General features: G+C 41.2%; 1 protein-coding gene across 4 annotated transcripts in view; it reads right to left on the bottom strand.

The window, feature by feature from the left end:
* LOC106586196 (sodium channel protein type 2 subunit alpha) overlaps nt 1-18,252 on the bottom strand; it is a 54,340-nt gene that overhangs the window by 33,420 nt on the left and 2,668 nt on the right. For 3 of the 4 annotated variants that reach the window (XR_006761942.1, XM_014173189.2, XM_045707462.1), the window contains exons 2-6: nt 8,849-9,162; nt 8,170-8,288; nt 4,969-5,058; nt 4,746-4,874; nt 3,626-3,717 (exon numbers count right to left, since the gene is read on the bottom strand). Coding sequence is in view for 3 of the 4 variants with exons in the window: in XM_014173189.2 (XP_014028664.1) it covers nt 3,626-3,717; nt 4,746-4,874; nt 4,969-5,058; nt 8,170-8,288; nt 8,849-9,109 (691 nt within the window). In the remaining variant the exon portion in view is untranslated. Of the gene's footprint in view, nt 1-3,419; nt 3,512-3,625; nt 3,718-4,745; nt 4,875-4,968; nt 5,059-8,169; nt 8,289-8,848; nt 9,163-18,252 lie in introns of all 4 variants that reach the window. The other variant, XM_014173188.2, reaches the window with a different exon arrangement.

Below are 18,252 nucleotides of genomic sequence, written 5' to 3'. Positions count from 1 at the left end.
CGGATGTGTCCAAAAGAAGCTGCTCATATAATTGTCAGAGATTGGAACGCTGGCAGTGCGGTCACATTCTACTGTCTCAATGGGTCGTACACCATGAGAATGTTTCATCTGTTATTCCCATGTTCTTTTCTCCACTAGAATTATATGAGCCATGATAAGCACATCATCTTTTCTGACTAAGATCCAAATCCCAGTAATACCGGTATGTCTATAGCACACGTCCATACATGACAATGTAGCTTACAATTTAGTCTCTGATTGCTCTATGGGTGATTATAAACATCAATAAGCTAAGGAAGTCCTACTCATAGTTGTTATAATGTCCAGGCAGTTCTGGCCACAAATTGACATATGTCACAGTAGTTTTTATACCTGTGTGTTATAAACCCTACTAAGAGCTTGTATCAGAAAAGATGACTTTGAGTACAACAGGAAAAACATGCATGTCTGTGAGGGTGGGCCTGTGTCACAATCAGCTCTGACCTATGACACACCCTTATATGTCTGTTGCTTCATATGTTTAAAAGGAAACAGTGTGGATGTGTCCAAAAGAAGCTGCTCATATAACTGTTAAAGATTGGTTTGCTGGCAGTGCGGTGACACGCTCTACTGTCTCAATGGGTCGTCCATCATGAGGATGAGGTTTCATCTGTTACCCCTAGGGTTGCAAAGGGAGGGTATATTACTGGAAACGTTCGAAGTTTACCAGTAAACTACCAGAATTTTGGTATCTTTCAAGAATTTAAGGTAATTTATTTCAAGACATCTTGTGGCCCTTTGGGGGTACTTCAGATTATTACAGATGTCTGTAATTATCTCTGACCCTCTGTGTGGCCTTATCACATGTAAAATATATGACATCATTAAATAAGATGATTTAAAAATAAAAAAACAACAAAGCTGTAAAACATTATCTTAAATATAAACCATCAACTAAGTGAACATTAAACATATTGGTGTTTAATATTAGCATTTCAGCATAATATCCTTTATATATTTTTTGCAAACTTTATATTTATTTGACTATGTCAATATGTATTTGCTATCAATGTTTGGCGTCAAACTGGTGGCAGTTGTGAAGAAAAGACAATAGTTGGAATAATTGCAGAGTTAATTGAAAATAATGCCATTGTTGATGAATGTTTTTTTTTCATTAATTAGGCTACTTTCTCTTGAACCATATGGTCTATTTACTAGAAACTCAGACAATACGGACATATACATACAAAAGGAATACTATATGTGAATACATTTTTTTTAAAGTTATTCAATTATGAATTACCAAATTGACGATATATTGCAGTGGATTTTCTGTTAATTACCCAAATTACTGAAGATTTTGGCAACTTTGGTAAATTACCAGTATCTTTGCAACCCTAGCTATCCCATGTTCTTTCTCCACTAGTTATATGAGCCATGATAAGCACATCATCTTTTCTGTCTAAGATCCAAATCCCAGTACTATGTTTATAGCACACGTCCATAAATGACAATGTAGCTTAAAATAAAGTCCTTTATTGCTCTACGGGTGATTATAAAAACCAATATGCCTACTCATAGTTGTTATAATGTACAGGCAGTTCTCGCCACAATTGACATACTGTGCATTTGGAGAGTATTCAGACCCCTTTCCTTTTTCCACATGTTGTTACGTTGCAGCCTTATTCTAAAATGGATTAAATACAAATAAAAAACTCATCAATCTACACACAATACCCCATAATGACAAAGCAAAAACAGTTTTACTTTTGTTTTAGCAAATGTATTAAATTTAAAACTGAAACATAACATTTACATAAGTATTCAGATGCTTTGCTATAAGACTCAAAATTGCGCTCAGGTGCATCCTGCTTTCATTGATCATCCTTGAGATGTTTCTACAACTTGACTGGAGTCCACCTGAGGTAAATTCAATTGATTGGACATGATTTGAAAAGGCACACACCTGTCTATATAAGGTCTCACAGTTGACAGAGCAGGTCAGAGCAAAAACCAAGCCATGAGGTCGAAAGAGTTTTCAGTAGAGCTCTGAGAACAAGATTATGTCGAGGCAAAGATCTGGGGAAGGGTACCTAAACATTTCTGCATCATTGAAAGTCTCCAAGAACACAGCGGCATCCAACATTCTTAAATGGAAGAAGTTTGTAACCACCAAGACTTCTTAAAGCTGGCCAAACAATCGGGGGAGAAGGACCTTGATCATGGAGGTGACCAAGTACCTGATGGCCACTCTGACAGAGCTCCAGAGTTCCTCTGTGGAGATGGGAGAACCTTCCAGAAGGACAACAATCTCCGTAGCACTCCACCAATCAGGCCTTTATGGTAGAGTGGCCAGAAGCCACTCTTCAGTAAAAGGCACATGACACCCCACTTGGAGTTCGCCAAAAGGCACCTAAAGGTCTCTCAGACTATGAGAAACAATATTTTTTAGTCTGATGAAACCAAGATTCAACTCTTTGGCCCTGAATGCCAAGCATCATGTCTGGAGGAAACCTGGCACCATCCCTACGGTGAAGCATGGTGGTGGCAGCATTATGCTGTGGGGATGTTTTTCAATGGCAGGGACTGGGCGACTAGTCAGGATCGAGGGAAAGATGAACGGAGCAAAGTACAGACAGGTCCTTGATGAAAACCTGCTCCAGAGCACTCAGACTGGGGTGCAACAGGACAACGACCCTAAGCACACAGCCAAGACAAGTCTCTGAAGGTCCTTGAGTGGCCCAGCCAGAGCCTGGACTTGAATCTGATTGAAAAAAAACAACAATTGAATCATTTTTAGAATAAGGCTGTAACATAACAAAATGAAGAAAAAGTCAAGGGGTTTGAATACTTTCCAAATGCACTTTATGTAGGTTGTACTGTAGATATAGCAGTGTGTTATAAACCTTACTAAGAGCTTGGATCAGAAAATATGTCTCAGAGTACAATAACAAAAGCATGCATGTCTGTGAGGGTGGACATGCATCATGATCAGCTCTGACATATGACACACTATTATTAGACCAACAGCACAGTCAGGAGCAGTTGAATGAAGGCAGACACCCCAGTCAGGGAGGGCAATGACAAGCAACCATCCCAAACAGCAAAGGAAGGAGAGGAGAGCTGGACAGCACCACAAACGCAATTACACAAGCTGGATTTAAACAGTCTCATGCAAACAAAATCGACTAGACCCCCAAGTCTGTTCTGGAGATATAAACAAATCAAGAAATAAAATAGTATGTCTAAAAGCAGAGAATCCTTTCCATTTCAAGGAACTGCTTCAGATTACTGCTTTTACTGGCCATATTACAGCATGAGAGGCAAACCATCAGATCTAAATAAAAATGTAAAGGTGAAGTGACCCTTAAACTTTGATGGAGTGAGTAGTACATTACCACCCTTTGGCCCCTAAACCTTAACCCTTAACCTTCTCTCACCTGGGATGACCGATATAGTTTTCAAAGCTCGGAGAACCCTGAACGTTCTCAGTGCTGAGACATTGCCCAGGTCCACAAACTCTGTGACATATCTGAAATAAGGGGTAGGTCACAAACAGACGCCATGACAGGACAACAAAGAGCAGTCGGAGGAAACATGACACAAGGAAGGGGCTGGCTGACAACTGGCAGCAGGCACTCCTTACCTGGGATAACTGAAATAGTTTTCAAAGCTCTTAGTACTCTGAAAGTGCGAAGAGCTGAAACATTGCCTAGGTTTACAAACTCTGTTACATACCTGCAGGAAAATTCACAATTACAATAGAGCTTGTGTAGTTCAGGAGAAAAGACATTCATGTTACATGGCAAGGGCCTTAAACCCCTCAAACACTATTACATGGTGGGATAGACAATAGGTGTGAGGAGTCTGAGGACATTAAACAAGGATTAACACTATCAAAGTTCAGGTTAGTCTGAACAGTATGAGTGCCTCAATATTCATCATGTCTACATGGTATTGTAATTACAGAGACTTGCAACCATCCTAACCCAGTATTGCAATACGACTGTTCTCTTGTGTAAGCCACAAACAATGAATGCACTAACAACACAAAGAATAAACCAAAGTGGCATGTTGCCCCTGAACAACAAACAGAATCGATGTTGTAATCTAAATCGACATTTATCCTGTCCTTGTTGTAACTCATCTGCCTCAAGCAGCAAAAACAAACAGTAGTGAAGTCTGGTAGGTGTTAGTAGAAATACATGTAGGCAAAATTTCTAGCAGTGTAGAAGTGGGTTTGTTGTGAGAATTTTTTTATAGTGAACATTAGTGACTGTGCAGCAGGGGTTCCCAATTACATTCAGCCTGGGCCAATTTTTCCTTGAGCGGATGGTCGGGGGGCCAGGACAAAGTTATAAATAATTTGTATACTGCAAATTGACCTCAAGAATTCCAAACATATTTAGTATTTGACAAAAACAGAATAATTTCAAACCTTGATTACATTGGGATACAATCACATATGCCTCTCTATTTATGCTTGGGAATACTTGGGAACAGATTTCCTCAATTTAAATCACTTTTGGGTTGATTTTCTGGTGATTTTACAGTCTTTAATGTCCAACAACAAAAATTATAAACAAAAAATCTATACTTTGGGGGCCAAATAAAATAACCCGCGTGCTGAATTTTGGGGGACCCCGGTGTACATGTTGCCAATAGTTACACACTGTAGGTAAGTAATAACATCAGAAGCTAATAATAGTCCTTATTAAAGCTACAGACTGTTACTGATCATAACAGGAAAATGAGAGAATACTTACGCCATGACAATAACACAGAAATCCAACCAGTTCCATGGGTCTCGGAGAAAGGTAAACTTCCCTACACAGAAGCCCCTTGCCAGAATTTTTATAAGAGATTCAAATGTGTAGATTCCAGTGAATGTGTACCTGTTGGAAACAAAGGGGACTGGTTAGTCTACATAGATTACTGTGTGTGTGTATTGTGGAAGCATGTCGATTTAGGGGTAAGACGATGACTTACTCTACATTCTTTGCCCAGTCCGGGGGCTGACTCAGGGTCATAAACGCACAGTTGGTAAGGATAGTCAACATAATTACCATGCTGAACAATGTGGAGGCAGTTGTCAAGGAAACTGAACTGTCCAGACCTATTGATTCAATATTCATTACACATATCATAAAATACAACACTTGACTCTGGCATAGAACGTACACCTCTCACAACTAGGTGGTAATGCCCGAGAAGCCTGTGTTTGGAGGATATATTGTGCCACCGCCTTCGAGGGCCTTATCACTTTTATACAACGGGTTACCAACATATTCAAATAATGATTGACATATTTTTGTTAAAAATGTTATTTTGATGCATTTATTCATACTGTCATCCTTCCACAAGATATAGTCCCGACACAAATCTAAGGCTGCTACCCAAGCCGGCTGGTCGTTCTTTCTATCGGTTCGGTTGCAAGAGACGCGACACAGTCGTTCAGTCTTTTTGTTCTGTAACTATGGACGCGACCCAGTTGGTCAGTGTTTTTGTTCTGTATCTATGGACGCGACCCAGTTGGTCAGTCTTTTTGTTCTGTATCTAGAGATGCAACCCAGTTGTTCAGTCGTTCATTCTAAATGTGCTATTACCATACTGGCTGGCAACGTTCTTATCCCTTGCTTGCTAGCTAGCAAACTACGGCTAACTTACAGTCAGGTCAAAAAGTGCAGCCAGAATAACAGCAAAGTAGCTGCATTTGCGTTTGTTTAAGCTGTCTGGATACGTTTATTTGGATACATCCATAACAACGAGCTAATGAGGTGTTATTTTGCCTGGCATAGAAAATGTGCTCACTCGTCAGGACACTGTTGTTCAGAGGAGCTAGCCAACATCACAGCTAACACAATCACTTCAAACTGAAGCTGGAAAGACAGCAAATTAGCTGCACTTCTTTTTGTTTTACCTGTTTTCTACTGACATTTCTTTGACATGGTCATTACTATGGGACAGCTAGAGATCGAATTTGCATATTGACCAATGTTACAAATATTGGAGAGACAGACAGCAAGGTTTATACAAATCTCTGGTGTTGAAAATGAAATGTTAGTCTAAAATGTGAGATAATGTCTAGATGCTTTTTATAGTGGAGATCAAGTTTATAAATTGCTTGGCTAGATTTAGCCGGTGGTAAGTTGTGGAATAGACACTGGCTGGAATGCGGTTTCAACCAATCAGCATTCAGGATTAGACCCACGCGTTGTATAAAGTGCATTATCAACTGGGTGGTTCGAGCCCTGAATGCTGGTTGGCTGACAGCCATGGTATACAGCGAGGGAAAAAAGTATTTGATCCCCTGCTGATTTTGTACGTTTGCCCACTGACAAAGAAATGATCGGTCTATAATTTTAATGGTAGATTTATTTGAACTGTGAGAGACAGAATAACAACAAAAAAATCCAGAAAAACGCATGTCAAAAATGTTATAAATTGATTTGCATTTTAATGAGGGAAATAAGTATTTGACCCCTTCTCAATCAGAAAGATTTCTGGTTCCCAGGTGTCTTTTATACAGGTAAGGAGCTGAGATTAGGAGCACACTCTTAAAGGGAGTGCTCCTAATCTCAGTTTGTTACCTGTATAAAAGACACCTGTCCACAGAAGCAATCAATCAATCAGATTCCAAACTCTCCACCATCGCCAAGACCAAAGAGCTCTCCAAGGATGTCAGGGACAAGATTGTAGACCTACACAAGGCTGGAATGGGCTACAAGACCATCGCCAAGCAGCTTGGTGAGAAGGTGACAACAGTTGGTGCGATTATTCGCAAATGGAAGAAACACAAAAGAACTGTCAATCTCCCTCGGCCTGGGGCTCCATGCAAGATCTCACCTCGTGGAGTTGCAAAGATCATGAGAACGGTGAGGAATCAGCCCAGAACTACACGGGAGGATCTTGTCAATGATCTCAAGGCAGCTGGGACCATAGTCACCAAGAAAACAATTGGTAACACACTACGCCGTGAAGGACTGAAATCCTGCAGCGCCCGCAAGGTCTCCCTGCTCAAGAAAGCACATATACATGCCCGTCTGAAGTTTGCCAATGAACATCTGAATGATTCAGAGGACAACTGGGTGAAAGTGTTGTGGTCAGATGAGACCAAAATGGAGCTCTTTGGCATCAACTCAACTCGCGTCATGTTTGGAGGAGGAGGAATGCTGCCTATGACCCCAAGAACACCATCCCCACCGTCAAACATGGGGGTGTTTATCTTCTAAGGGGACAGGACAACTTCACCGCATCAAAGGGATGATGGACGGGGCCATGTACCATCAAATCTTGGGTGAGAACCTCCTTCCCTCAGCCAGGGCATTGAAAATGGGTCGTGGATGGGTATACCAGCATGACAATGACCCAAAACACACGGCCAAGGCAACAAAGGAGTGGCTCAGGAAGAAGCACATTAAGGTCCTAGAGTGGCATAGCCAGTCTCCAGACCTTAATCCCATAGAAAATCTGTGGAGGGAGCTGAAGGTTCGAGTTGCCAAAAGTCAGCCTCAAAACCTTAATGACTTGGAGAAGATCTGCAAAGTGGAGTGGGACAAAATCCCTCCTGAGATGTGTGCAAACCTGGTGGCCAACTACAAGAAACGTCTGACCTCTGTGATTGCCAACAAGGGTTTTGCCACCAAGTACTAAGTCATGTTTTGCAGAGGGGTCAAATACTTATTTCCCTCATTAAAATGCAAATCATTTCATAACATTTTTGACATGCGTTTTTCTGGATTTTTTTGTTGTTATTCTGTCTTTCACTGTTCAAATAAACCTACCATTAAAATTATAGACTGATCATTTCTTTGTTGGTGGGCAAACGTACAAAATCAGCAGGGGATCAAATACTTTTTTCCTTCACTGTATAAGACCATATAACACAGGTATATTTTTACTGCTCTAATTATGTTGGTAACCAGTTTATCATAGCAATAAGGCAGCTCGGGGGTTTTTGGTATATGGCCAATATACCACGGCTAAGGGCTGTGTCCAGGCACTCCGCTTTGCGTCGTGTATAAGAACAACCGTTAGCCATGGTATATTGGCCATATACCACACCCCCTCGGGCCTTAATGCTTAAATCATTATCTGTACAAACAAGATACAAACATAGGATATAGGACACATATTTATTTGACCTCAAAAACATTAAATGTGGTTAATATTTTTTTAATCAAAGGATATGAGTGTACCAAAACCTTAATTGATATTCTTCTAAGAGGGTTGAAGGGGTTTAAGACATACAAGGCAGGAGTGGCGTTGAAGCGGAAGATGGCCTTCCCTCGGTTCAACACTATAAAGGTCTGTGAGAGAGAGAGAGAGAGAGAGAGAGAGAGAGACTGTCAACACATATTCCTGGTCACTTAGGATTGATGGAAATTATTCACAAAAAGAAGGACAACACAACACCAGCTTCTGTTATTGCTATAGCGCACATTGTAGAGCACAGTGGTACTCTGTGGTGTCGTGATATGTCTCCCCTGAAATTGTCAGACGGGAGCCCTATCAATCATAGCTTTTCTGTCACCTTGGATACAAAGGCTCTGGATGGATGACAGTGTGCTTCATCACTTTGTCCTACACGATAACAACTGAACTTGGATCTGACAACAGAGAAAGCCTGTGCTACTGCAACTCTGGGTAATCACAGTGCCTGACACATAGAGATCTCTCACTGCACAGCGTACACATGACAGGATAGACAGTACTAGTTTGCATAAACATAAACTCTCTGCTCAAAATATGACATGGATCCAAATGCTTTCCAATGCTTTCCAATACTGCCTTAACCCTTCACAACTCAACCAAACATCCTCTCCTTGGTTTCAAAGCCCAGCTCTTTGGGATGACCAATCCCACTCACTTTCTGGTTGCTGTAGAAGGTGTCTAAGTCCTCCAGTGGTGTGGACACCAATCCTTTGGGAATGTCCCCATATATGAGTGGCAGTGATTTGCCCGCCTCCAGGTCACTGCTGGGCTTAGGCCCGTCGTCATCATTGTTGTTGGGCTTCGCCTTGGACTTTTTGGCGTTCTCGTCAGCGATCCGCCTCTCGATGGCATCGAGGGACTCACGACAAAACGGGCGGAAGCTGTCTGGTCCTGGCGGTACAAGCAGCTGTGCCATCTTTTCATCCTGCACTTTCAGAGTGAACGGCTAGCCTCCTGCATTAGAAAGGGCTGAAGAAACAAGAGGGAGAAACTCCAGTAAGAGGCAAGTGTAGTGACTGAGCGTCGACTACTGAGGCAATGATATCCTAAAAACAACATTCAACCTGCAAAATATTTCTGTTGAAGGAAATGTACAACCTTGATAAGTGCCTAACACACTGACTTGAACAATATTATTCCATTATAATCTTACACTTACAATCATCCAATATCACACAGGTACCAGTGAGAAGGAAAACAAAAATGCTTTCCATGCCACTCTTTGGCGGCCAAACCATCAATATGAGGTACTTCACAGTCTATTCTTCACACCTATCACTTCACTTTTTCTAAAGAAAACAACCCAATGAGTGGAGGGGAGATCTGGCTGTGGACAGATCCCACAGAGGACAAGTAGCTGGTCCTAAAGAGTCTAGAGAGACCTGGCCATGCTCTTAAATCCACAGCAACTACCTGGGAAAAATTCTGTCAGATTTGACATTATAATACACGGGATTAAACTGAGGGATTTCGCATCACATGCGACTTCTAGTTTAACCCATTACTCTCTGTTCCAGAGCCAATCACACAGACAACAGCTAGGAGGCATGGTCTCGTTCAAAGCCCAAAGTTTCCACTTTAAAATGTCTCAGAGTAAAGAGTAGGGATGAGACAGAGGGAGAGGCTGATTTTCCAAATAGACTCAGAGAGTAGTAACATGATGCACAGAGACACTACAATGGCAATTTCAAGCATCCCTTTACTACTGCTTCTTCTGCATCTGTCACATCTGCTTTATCTCTACGTCATTGGCTTTACAGTGCAATAAAATACATTGCTTGTCTTGTCGGATCCAAGAAATCAATCACTAACACACTGGTCAATGCTGGATTGGATTTAACATAAATCACATCAATATGTCAACATAGTAAAACCCATCAAGGGATTTAGTGAAACGAAAGTAGTTGTTGTAACCTCTGTGTGAGGTGTCTTTGTGTTCTGTTATGGCAGATGATCATATCTCCCCATATTCTTCATGTGAGTGGTGTTGTTGTGGGTTGTGAATATTAATGATTTGTTAAAACAGAAAAGCAAATAAATACATTAAATACGTTATACTAGAAATACCTTTATTATCACAGCTGTGATGGACTAGTTTGACTCTTTAGCCAGCTGTGCACAAATTGACCCTGAATTTGGAATGAACTCATAAGTGCCTATGATCGGCATTAGTACTGTATACTACTCACACATCTTCTAATCAATTTAATGGCTAGTAGCCGCATATCATTTTCCTTCATTAAACGGAAGAAGTCATCAAGAAATGGCTTTCCACTAAAAGTTTTTCTGTACAGAATTTGCCAGTTGTAACTGTGTACGAAATTCAGCCACAGTGGCTTATTTAAAATTCCTCCTATTGTTGGCCTTACTGCATATGGCATATTGACCTCAAAGCCAAAGCCAACCTTTATACTATAGTTACCAAAAGGACAAAAATACATTTTGAAAACATTCAGCATAAGATTTGGATGAAGATTTCTACTTCAGCAAGTCAGCTGCTGTGGATGTACCTGCTCATTCCGGACCAGGCCCAAAACCCCGGGACTCAAAAGAGAAAGAGACGGCGCAAGGGAGGCAAAAGAGTGGGCTCCCTGATGAGACTACGTTGGTGAGTAAATGAAATGCCTCTACCCTCTGTTCTATTGGTGAATGTACAATCACTATCCTATCAACGGGTCCTGAAGAACAAGGACTTTGTCAAGAGTGCTTTGTCAAGAGTGAACGGCAGCTTCAGGTGGGGTTATGGGGGAGGTGTGTGTCTCTTTGCTAACAATAGCTGGTGCGTGATCTCTAATGTTAAAGAAGTCTCAAGGTTTTGCTTGCCTGAGTTAGAATACCTCATGATAAACTGCAGACCATACTATTTACCAAGAGAGTTTTCATCTATATCGAAGCTATCTATTTACCACAACAATCCTGTGCTGGCACTAAGACTGCACTCAACGAGCTGTATAGGGCCATAAGCAAACAAGAAAATGCACATCCAAAGGCGGCACTCCTAGTGGCCGGTGATTTTAATGCAGGGCAATGAAACAAAATGTCACAATTTGCAACTAGTGTCAAAAAAACTCTAGGTCATCTTTGGCAAATCTGACCATAAATCTATCCTCCTGATTCCTGCTTACAAGCAAAAACTCAAACAGGAAGTACCAGTGGCGCACTCAATACGGAAGTGGTCTGATGAAGCGGATGCTAAGCTACAGGACCGTTTCACTGGAATATGTTCCGGGATTCATCCGATAACATTGAGGAGTTTACCACATCAGTAAACAGCTTCATTAATAAGTGCATCAAAGCGACGTCCCCACAGTGACCGTACATATATATCCCAACCAGAAGCCATGGATTATAGGCAACATCCGCACTGAGCTAAAGGCTAGAGCTGCCGCTTTCAAGGAGAGGGAAACTAATCCCAACGCTTATCAGAAATTCCGCTATGACCTCCGACCAGCCATCAAACAGTGAAAACATAAATTACTGTACTAAGATCAAATCCTACTAAGTCAGCTCAGACACTCGTCAGATGTGGCTGCTCTCTTACTGATAACAAAAGGAAACCAGCCATGAGCTGCACAGTGACCTGAGCCTATTTGATGAGCCAAATTCCTTCTATGCTCTCTTCCGAGAAAAGCAACACTGAACCATGCATGAGAGCACCAGCTTTTCCGAATGACTGTGTGATCTCGCTCATCAGGTTAATATTCACAAGGCCGCAGGACAGACGGATTACCAGGAGGTGTACTCAGAGCATTCGCTGACCAGCTGGCAAGTGTCTTTACTGATATTTTCAACCTCCACCTGACCCAGTCTGTAATACGTAAAATGTTCAATCAGACCACCATAGTTCCTGTGCCCAAGAACGCCAAGATCACCTTTCTAAATGACTATCGCCCTGTTGCCATGAAATACTTTGAAGGGCTGGTCATGGCTCACATCAACACCATCTTCTCAGACACCCTGGACCCACTCCAATTCGCACAGCACCCCAACACATCCACAGATGACGCAATCTCTATTGCACTCCACACTGCCCTCTCTCACATGGACAATAGGAACATTTGCATGAGAATGCTGTTCATTGATAATAGCTCAGTGTTCAACAGCATAGTGCCCTCCAAGCTCATCACTAAGCTCAGGACCCTATGACTGAACACCTCCCTCTGAAACTGGATCCTGGACTTCCTGATGAGCCACCCCCAGGTGGTGACGGTAGGTGACAACACATCCACCATGCTGACCCTCAGCACAGGGGCCCCTCAGAGGTGCGTGCTTAGTTCCATATAGGGAGGAGGTCAGTGACCTGGCTGTGTGGTGCCAGCACAATAACCTCTCCCTTAACCTCAGCAAGACAAAGGAGCTGATCATGGACTACAGGAAACGGAAGGCCGAGCATGGCCCCATTCACATTGCTGGGGCTGTGGTGGAGCGGGTCGAGTGCTTCAAGTTCCTTGGTGTCCACATCACTAAGGAAGGATCATGGTCCACACACACAAACGCAGTCGTGAAGAGGGCACAACAATGCCTCTTTCCCCTCAGGAGGCTGAAAAGATTTGGAATGGATCCTCAAACAGTTCTACAGATGCACTATTGAGAGCATCTTCACTGGCTGCATCATCGCTTGGTATGGCAACTGCTTGGCATCTGACCAGAAGTGTATTAAAGCCAGTTAGATTTGAATTTAGAATCCTCTGAATTTAATTAGATCTACAAGGACATTTTATTGCTCTACCAGTATTTGATGTTTCCTTTCATGTGTCCTACCAATTATTATTGGATTATTCACCATGGCAACCAATTGTTAGTTTACAAATGGAACTGAGAGTTGGCTTTCCTGGAGATCAGACCATTTTAATTTTTGCAGGGATATTTATCAGTTTTTGACCAAATGTAAGTCAGAACAAATAATTATTTCACTTTTATAATATTCCTGTTGCTATTGTTCAATGTAAATACAAGAAATGTGTATGTAGATGGGTAACTTTCTTCACCAGTTGCTTTACCATTTTGTACAATTATGTGATACATTTTTATGTTAATTCTCATGAGAGGAATTATGGTGCGTTATTTTTCTCTTATTGTAAATTGCGTATGGAGATTGCTGACATTAATGTTAATTGGATTTACATTGTAGTAATTTTCTCTTTCTTTTATCCTGTTTCCCTCTGTACACAGACCACATGTATACTCTGTTTCATCATTACTCCTAGACTGGGCTTCTGTGTCTGTCATCACTTTTTGGCCAGAGTGTTGTCCGGTATCTGTTTACTCCCAGTGGCCTATCCACACATTAGAGAGTACCAGACCCCGTTTCAACAAGGCACTACAGGGGGTAGTGCATAAGGCCCAGTACAACACTGGGGCTGAGCTCCCTCTATAGCAGGGGATGTCAGAGGAAACCCCTAAAAATTGTCAAAGACTCCAGCCACCCAAGTCATAGACTGTTCTCTCTGCTACCGCACAGTAAGCGGTACGGATGCACCAAGTCTGGAACCAACAGGACCCTGAAAAGTGTCTACCCCCAAGCCATAAGACTGCTAAATAGTTAGTCCGGGTAGCTACTCTTGGTTAACTCTTTAACTATCTGCATTGACCCTTTTTGCATTAACTCTTTTGACATCACATACACATCTCCTACTGTTTATTATCTATCCTGTTGCCTAGTAAATTCCTCCCTACCTATATGTACATATCTATCTCAATTACCTTGTACAACTGCACTTCAACTCGGTACTGGTACCCCTTGTATATACAGTAGCCACGTTATCGTTACTCATTGTGTATTTATTCCTAGTGTTATTATTTTTCTTTTATTTCTCTTTATTTCTCTGCATTGTTGGGAAGGGCCCATAAGTAAGCATTTCACTTAGTCTACATCTGTTGTTTACGAAGCGTTTGACAAATACAATTTGATTTGATTTCAGATCATCAAAAATGTAAACCATGCCATTGTATTCAGGTTAAAGGTGAAAAGTTGAAAAAATACAAACATTCCAAAAATGCCTTTACTTTTTGACTTTTTGCAAATCCAATCAGTTTTCCATGTTGATTCAAAATCATCATATTGAATTGTTTTGTTGAAATGACATGGAAACAATTTTGATTCAACCAGTTTGTGCCCAGTGGGTATACCTTGCTCTAGAATCAAAAACATAGATATAATGGTACAGTAAATGTAAATATCTGTATAATATATATATATATAAAATAAATATAATAATGATATTCTATCTTTTATTGCTGTACCACATTTCAACAGGTATAGTGAGCATGCGTAATGATGAAGAAAATACTTCCTTTAAGCTTTATCAAAATGTAATCAAGGCAATTCCCAGTTTCCAATGTTATCGATGAGACACCAGGTTGGAATCCTTGTACCAAGTCTCTCCGTTGGACCTATTACAAGCTTTTTTGTCTTTATTTTGAGCATGTGACAAATATGATTCGATTTGATTTATCTATAGCACACGTGTACTACTCACTAATGACAACTGGAGATATTAGCTGCTGTTGAGATTATTAAAATATTTTTTTTTCATCTGGAAGCTGGTGACATGACATCATGACTTTGAGGTAGCCAGCTGCACAAAACTGGCAAGTCGTTCAACCTGGACTCTGGGGTAGACGAAACATAGTACATTTAAATCAGGGACACTCCAATTAGTATGATATGTAACTTGTAAATTGTTACAAATTTGCAAAACGTATGAAATGTTACGAATGTATATTTGTTGTGGATAATGTTAGCTAGGTGGCAAACACTAACGTTAGAGTTAGGGGTTAATGTTAGGGTTTAAGTTAAGGTTAGGCTAAAGGGTTAAGGTTAGGGTTAGGGGAAGGGTTAGCTAATATGCTAAGTAGTTGCAAAGTAGCTAAAAACTAGTAAGTAGCTGCAAAGTTGCTAATTATCTAAAATGCTAAAGTTGCCTGTGATGAGAATCGAACATGCAACCTTTGGGTTGCTAGATGTTAGCTAAGTGGCTTGGTGGCAAATGCTAATGTTAGATAAGTGGCTAATGTTAGCTAGGCTGGGGTTAGGGTAAAAGGTGGTAAAGGTTAAGGTTAGGAGTTAGGTTAAAGGGTTAAGGTTAGGGGAAGGGTTAGCTAACATGCTAAGTAGTTGCAAAGTAGCTAAAAAGGGTTAAGAAGTTGCAAAGTTGCTAAAATACTAAAGTTGTCCATCGTGAGATACGAACATTCAACCTTCGGGTTGCTAGACGTAATCTAGGTGGCTAGGTGGCTAATGATAACATTAACAAGGTGGATAACATTAGCTAGTGTCACGCTTGTCGTCGGTTAAAGAGGACCAAAACGCAGCAGGTATGTGAATGCTCAACTCGACGTTTTAATAAGTACCAAATGAACACCAAAATAACAAACAGGAATACGATCGACAAAAACAGTCTGGCAAAGCATAAGGCTAAACGCAGAACAATCTCCCACAAATACACAGACAAAACACACCCAACTAATATAGGACTTCCAATCAAAGGCAACACCACACAGCTGCCTTCAATTGGAAGTCCAACCCCAATTAACTCAACATATCTAGACTAAACATAGAACTACATAAACAAGGAACAGTGCCCAAAAACCCCGGAATACATAAATCAAATACCCTTTAGAAAACACACCACCCCTAACCACATAAAACAAATACCCTCTGCCACGTCCTGACCAAACTACAATACCAGTTAACCCTTTTACTGGCCAGGACGTGACAGCTAGGCTAGGGGTTTGTATTAAAGGTTTAAGGTTGGTGTTAATGGAAGGGTTAGCTAACATGCATGCTAAGTAGTTGCTAATTACCTAAAATGCTAAAGTTGTCAATGATGAGAATCAAACACAAAACCTTTGGGTTACAAGACGTATGCGGTATACTTTAGTTTCTGCCTTAAGTAACCTTCTTTCTTATGTAACTACACCAAACATAACATATCATACTAATTTCAGTGTCCCGGATTTACATTTACTATATTATGTCTAGTATATGAGACCAGGCCGAGTCATTTGTCTCCTCTATCATTACTGACCCCAAATGACAGCATATTTGTTTTCTCTGTCTTTCACCATGCATAGCACTGTCCTGTTCATAACAAAACGTGACCAGGGGCCTTGACCTCAGTGGCCGACAACCCCAGCCTTCCTCTTCCATGTTTCACTAATTCTAACGGGCTCCCCTCTTTCACATGGACCCACATTAAGTTTGGTCGAGTGGTCTCAAATAGAAATTAGTCTCAATGTAGTGAAGATTTTTAATCTTCTCAGGCAAAATGAAAAAGTCTGTGCGAAAAGTCTATTGACTTGATATACAATGCATTCGGAAAGAATTCAGACCCCTTGACTTTTTCCACATTTTCTTATGTTACAGCCTTATTCAAAAATAGATTCAATTGTTTTTTTTCCCTCATCAATCATCAACACACAATACCCCATAATGACACAGCAAAAAACTATTTGTAGGAATTTTAACAAATGTATAAAAATAAAAAACTTAAATATTACATTTACATAAGTATTCAGACCCTTTACTCAGTACTTTGCTGAAGCACCTCTGGTAGCAATTACAGCCTCGATTCTTCTTGGGTTTGACGCTACAAGCTTGGCACACCTGTATTTGTGGAGTTTATCCCATTCTTCTCTTCAGATCCTCTCCAGCTCTGTCAGGTTGGATAGGGAGCGTCGCTGCACAGCTATTTTCAGGTCTCTCCAGAGATGTTCGATCGGGTTCAAGTCCGGGCTCTGGCTGGGCCACTCAAGGACATTCAGCCACGCCTGCATTGTCTTGGCTGTGTGCTTAGGGTCATTGTCCTGTTGGAAGGTGAACCTTCGCCACAGTCTGAGATTCTGAGCACTCTAGAGCAGGATTTCATCAAGGGGAAGGGTTAGCTAATATGCTAAGTAGTTGCAAAGTAGCTAAAAACTAGTCAGGATTGAGGGAAAGATGAACGGAGCTAAGTACAGAGTGATGTACTTAGCTCCATTCATCTTTCCCTCGATCCTGACTATTCTCCTAGTCCCTGCTGATGAAAAACATCCCCACAGCATGATGCTGCCACCACCATGCTTCACTGTAGGGATGGTGCCAGGTTTCTTCCAGACGTGATGCTTGGAATTCAGGCCAAAGAGTTCAATCTTGGTTTCATCAGACCAGAGATTGTTGTTTCTCATGGTCTGAGAGTCCTTTAGGTGCCTTTTGGCAAACTCCAAGTGGGCTGTCATGTGCCTTTTACTGAGGGGTGGCTTCCGTCTGGCCACACTACCATAAAGGCCTGATTGGTGGAGTGCTGCAGAGATTGTGGTCCTTCTGGAAGGTTCTCCCCTCTCCACGAAGGAACTCGGGAGTTCCAAACTTCTTCCATTTAAGGATGGAGGCCACTGTGTTCTTGGGGACCTTCAATGCTGCAGATCTGTACCTCGACACAATCCTGTCTTGGAGCTCTATGGACAATTCCTTCGACCTCATGGCTTGGTTTTTGCTCTGACATGCACTGTGGGACCTTATATAGACAGATGTGTGCCTTTCCATATCATGTAAAATCAATTGAATTTACCACAGGTGGACTCCAATCAAGTTGTAGAAACATCTCAAGGATGATCAATGGAAACAGGATGCACCTGAGCTCAATTTTAGAGTCTTGTAGCAAAGGGTCTGAATACTTATGTAAATAAGGCATTTCTGTTTTTATTTGTAATACATTTGCAAACATTTCTAAAAAACAGTTTTTGCTTTGTCATTATGGGGTATTGTGTGTAGATTGATGAGGGAAAAATTTGTAATCAATTTTAGAATATGGCTGTAAAGTAACAAAATGTGGAAAAAGTCAAGGTCTGAATACTTTCCCAAATGAACTGTAATTGCCATGCATCAGCAGACGTTTTATCAGCTTCTTATTTGTGCGAAAGCATTTTGGCATTTATGTGCCATATTGCCTACTATAGCCGACCATAAACCACATTGAAAGTCCAACCCTACTGGGCACAGACGTCAATGCAACGTCTATTCCACGTTGGTACAACGTAGTTTTATTGAAATGATGCGGAAAAAACGTTGATTCAACC

Source organism: Salmo salar, chromosome ssa25 (assembly GCF_905237065.1).
Source record: "Salmo salar chromosome ssa25, Ssal_v3.1, whole genome shotgun sequence".
Lineage (NCBI taxonomy): Eukaryota > Metazoa > Chordata > Actinopteri > Salmoniformes > Salmonidae > Salmo > Salmo salar.
The sequence above is the reverse complement of the archived record's forward strand: the minus strand, read 5'-3'. Positions and strand labels throughout refer to the sequence as shown.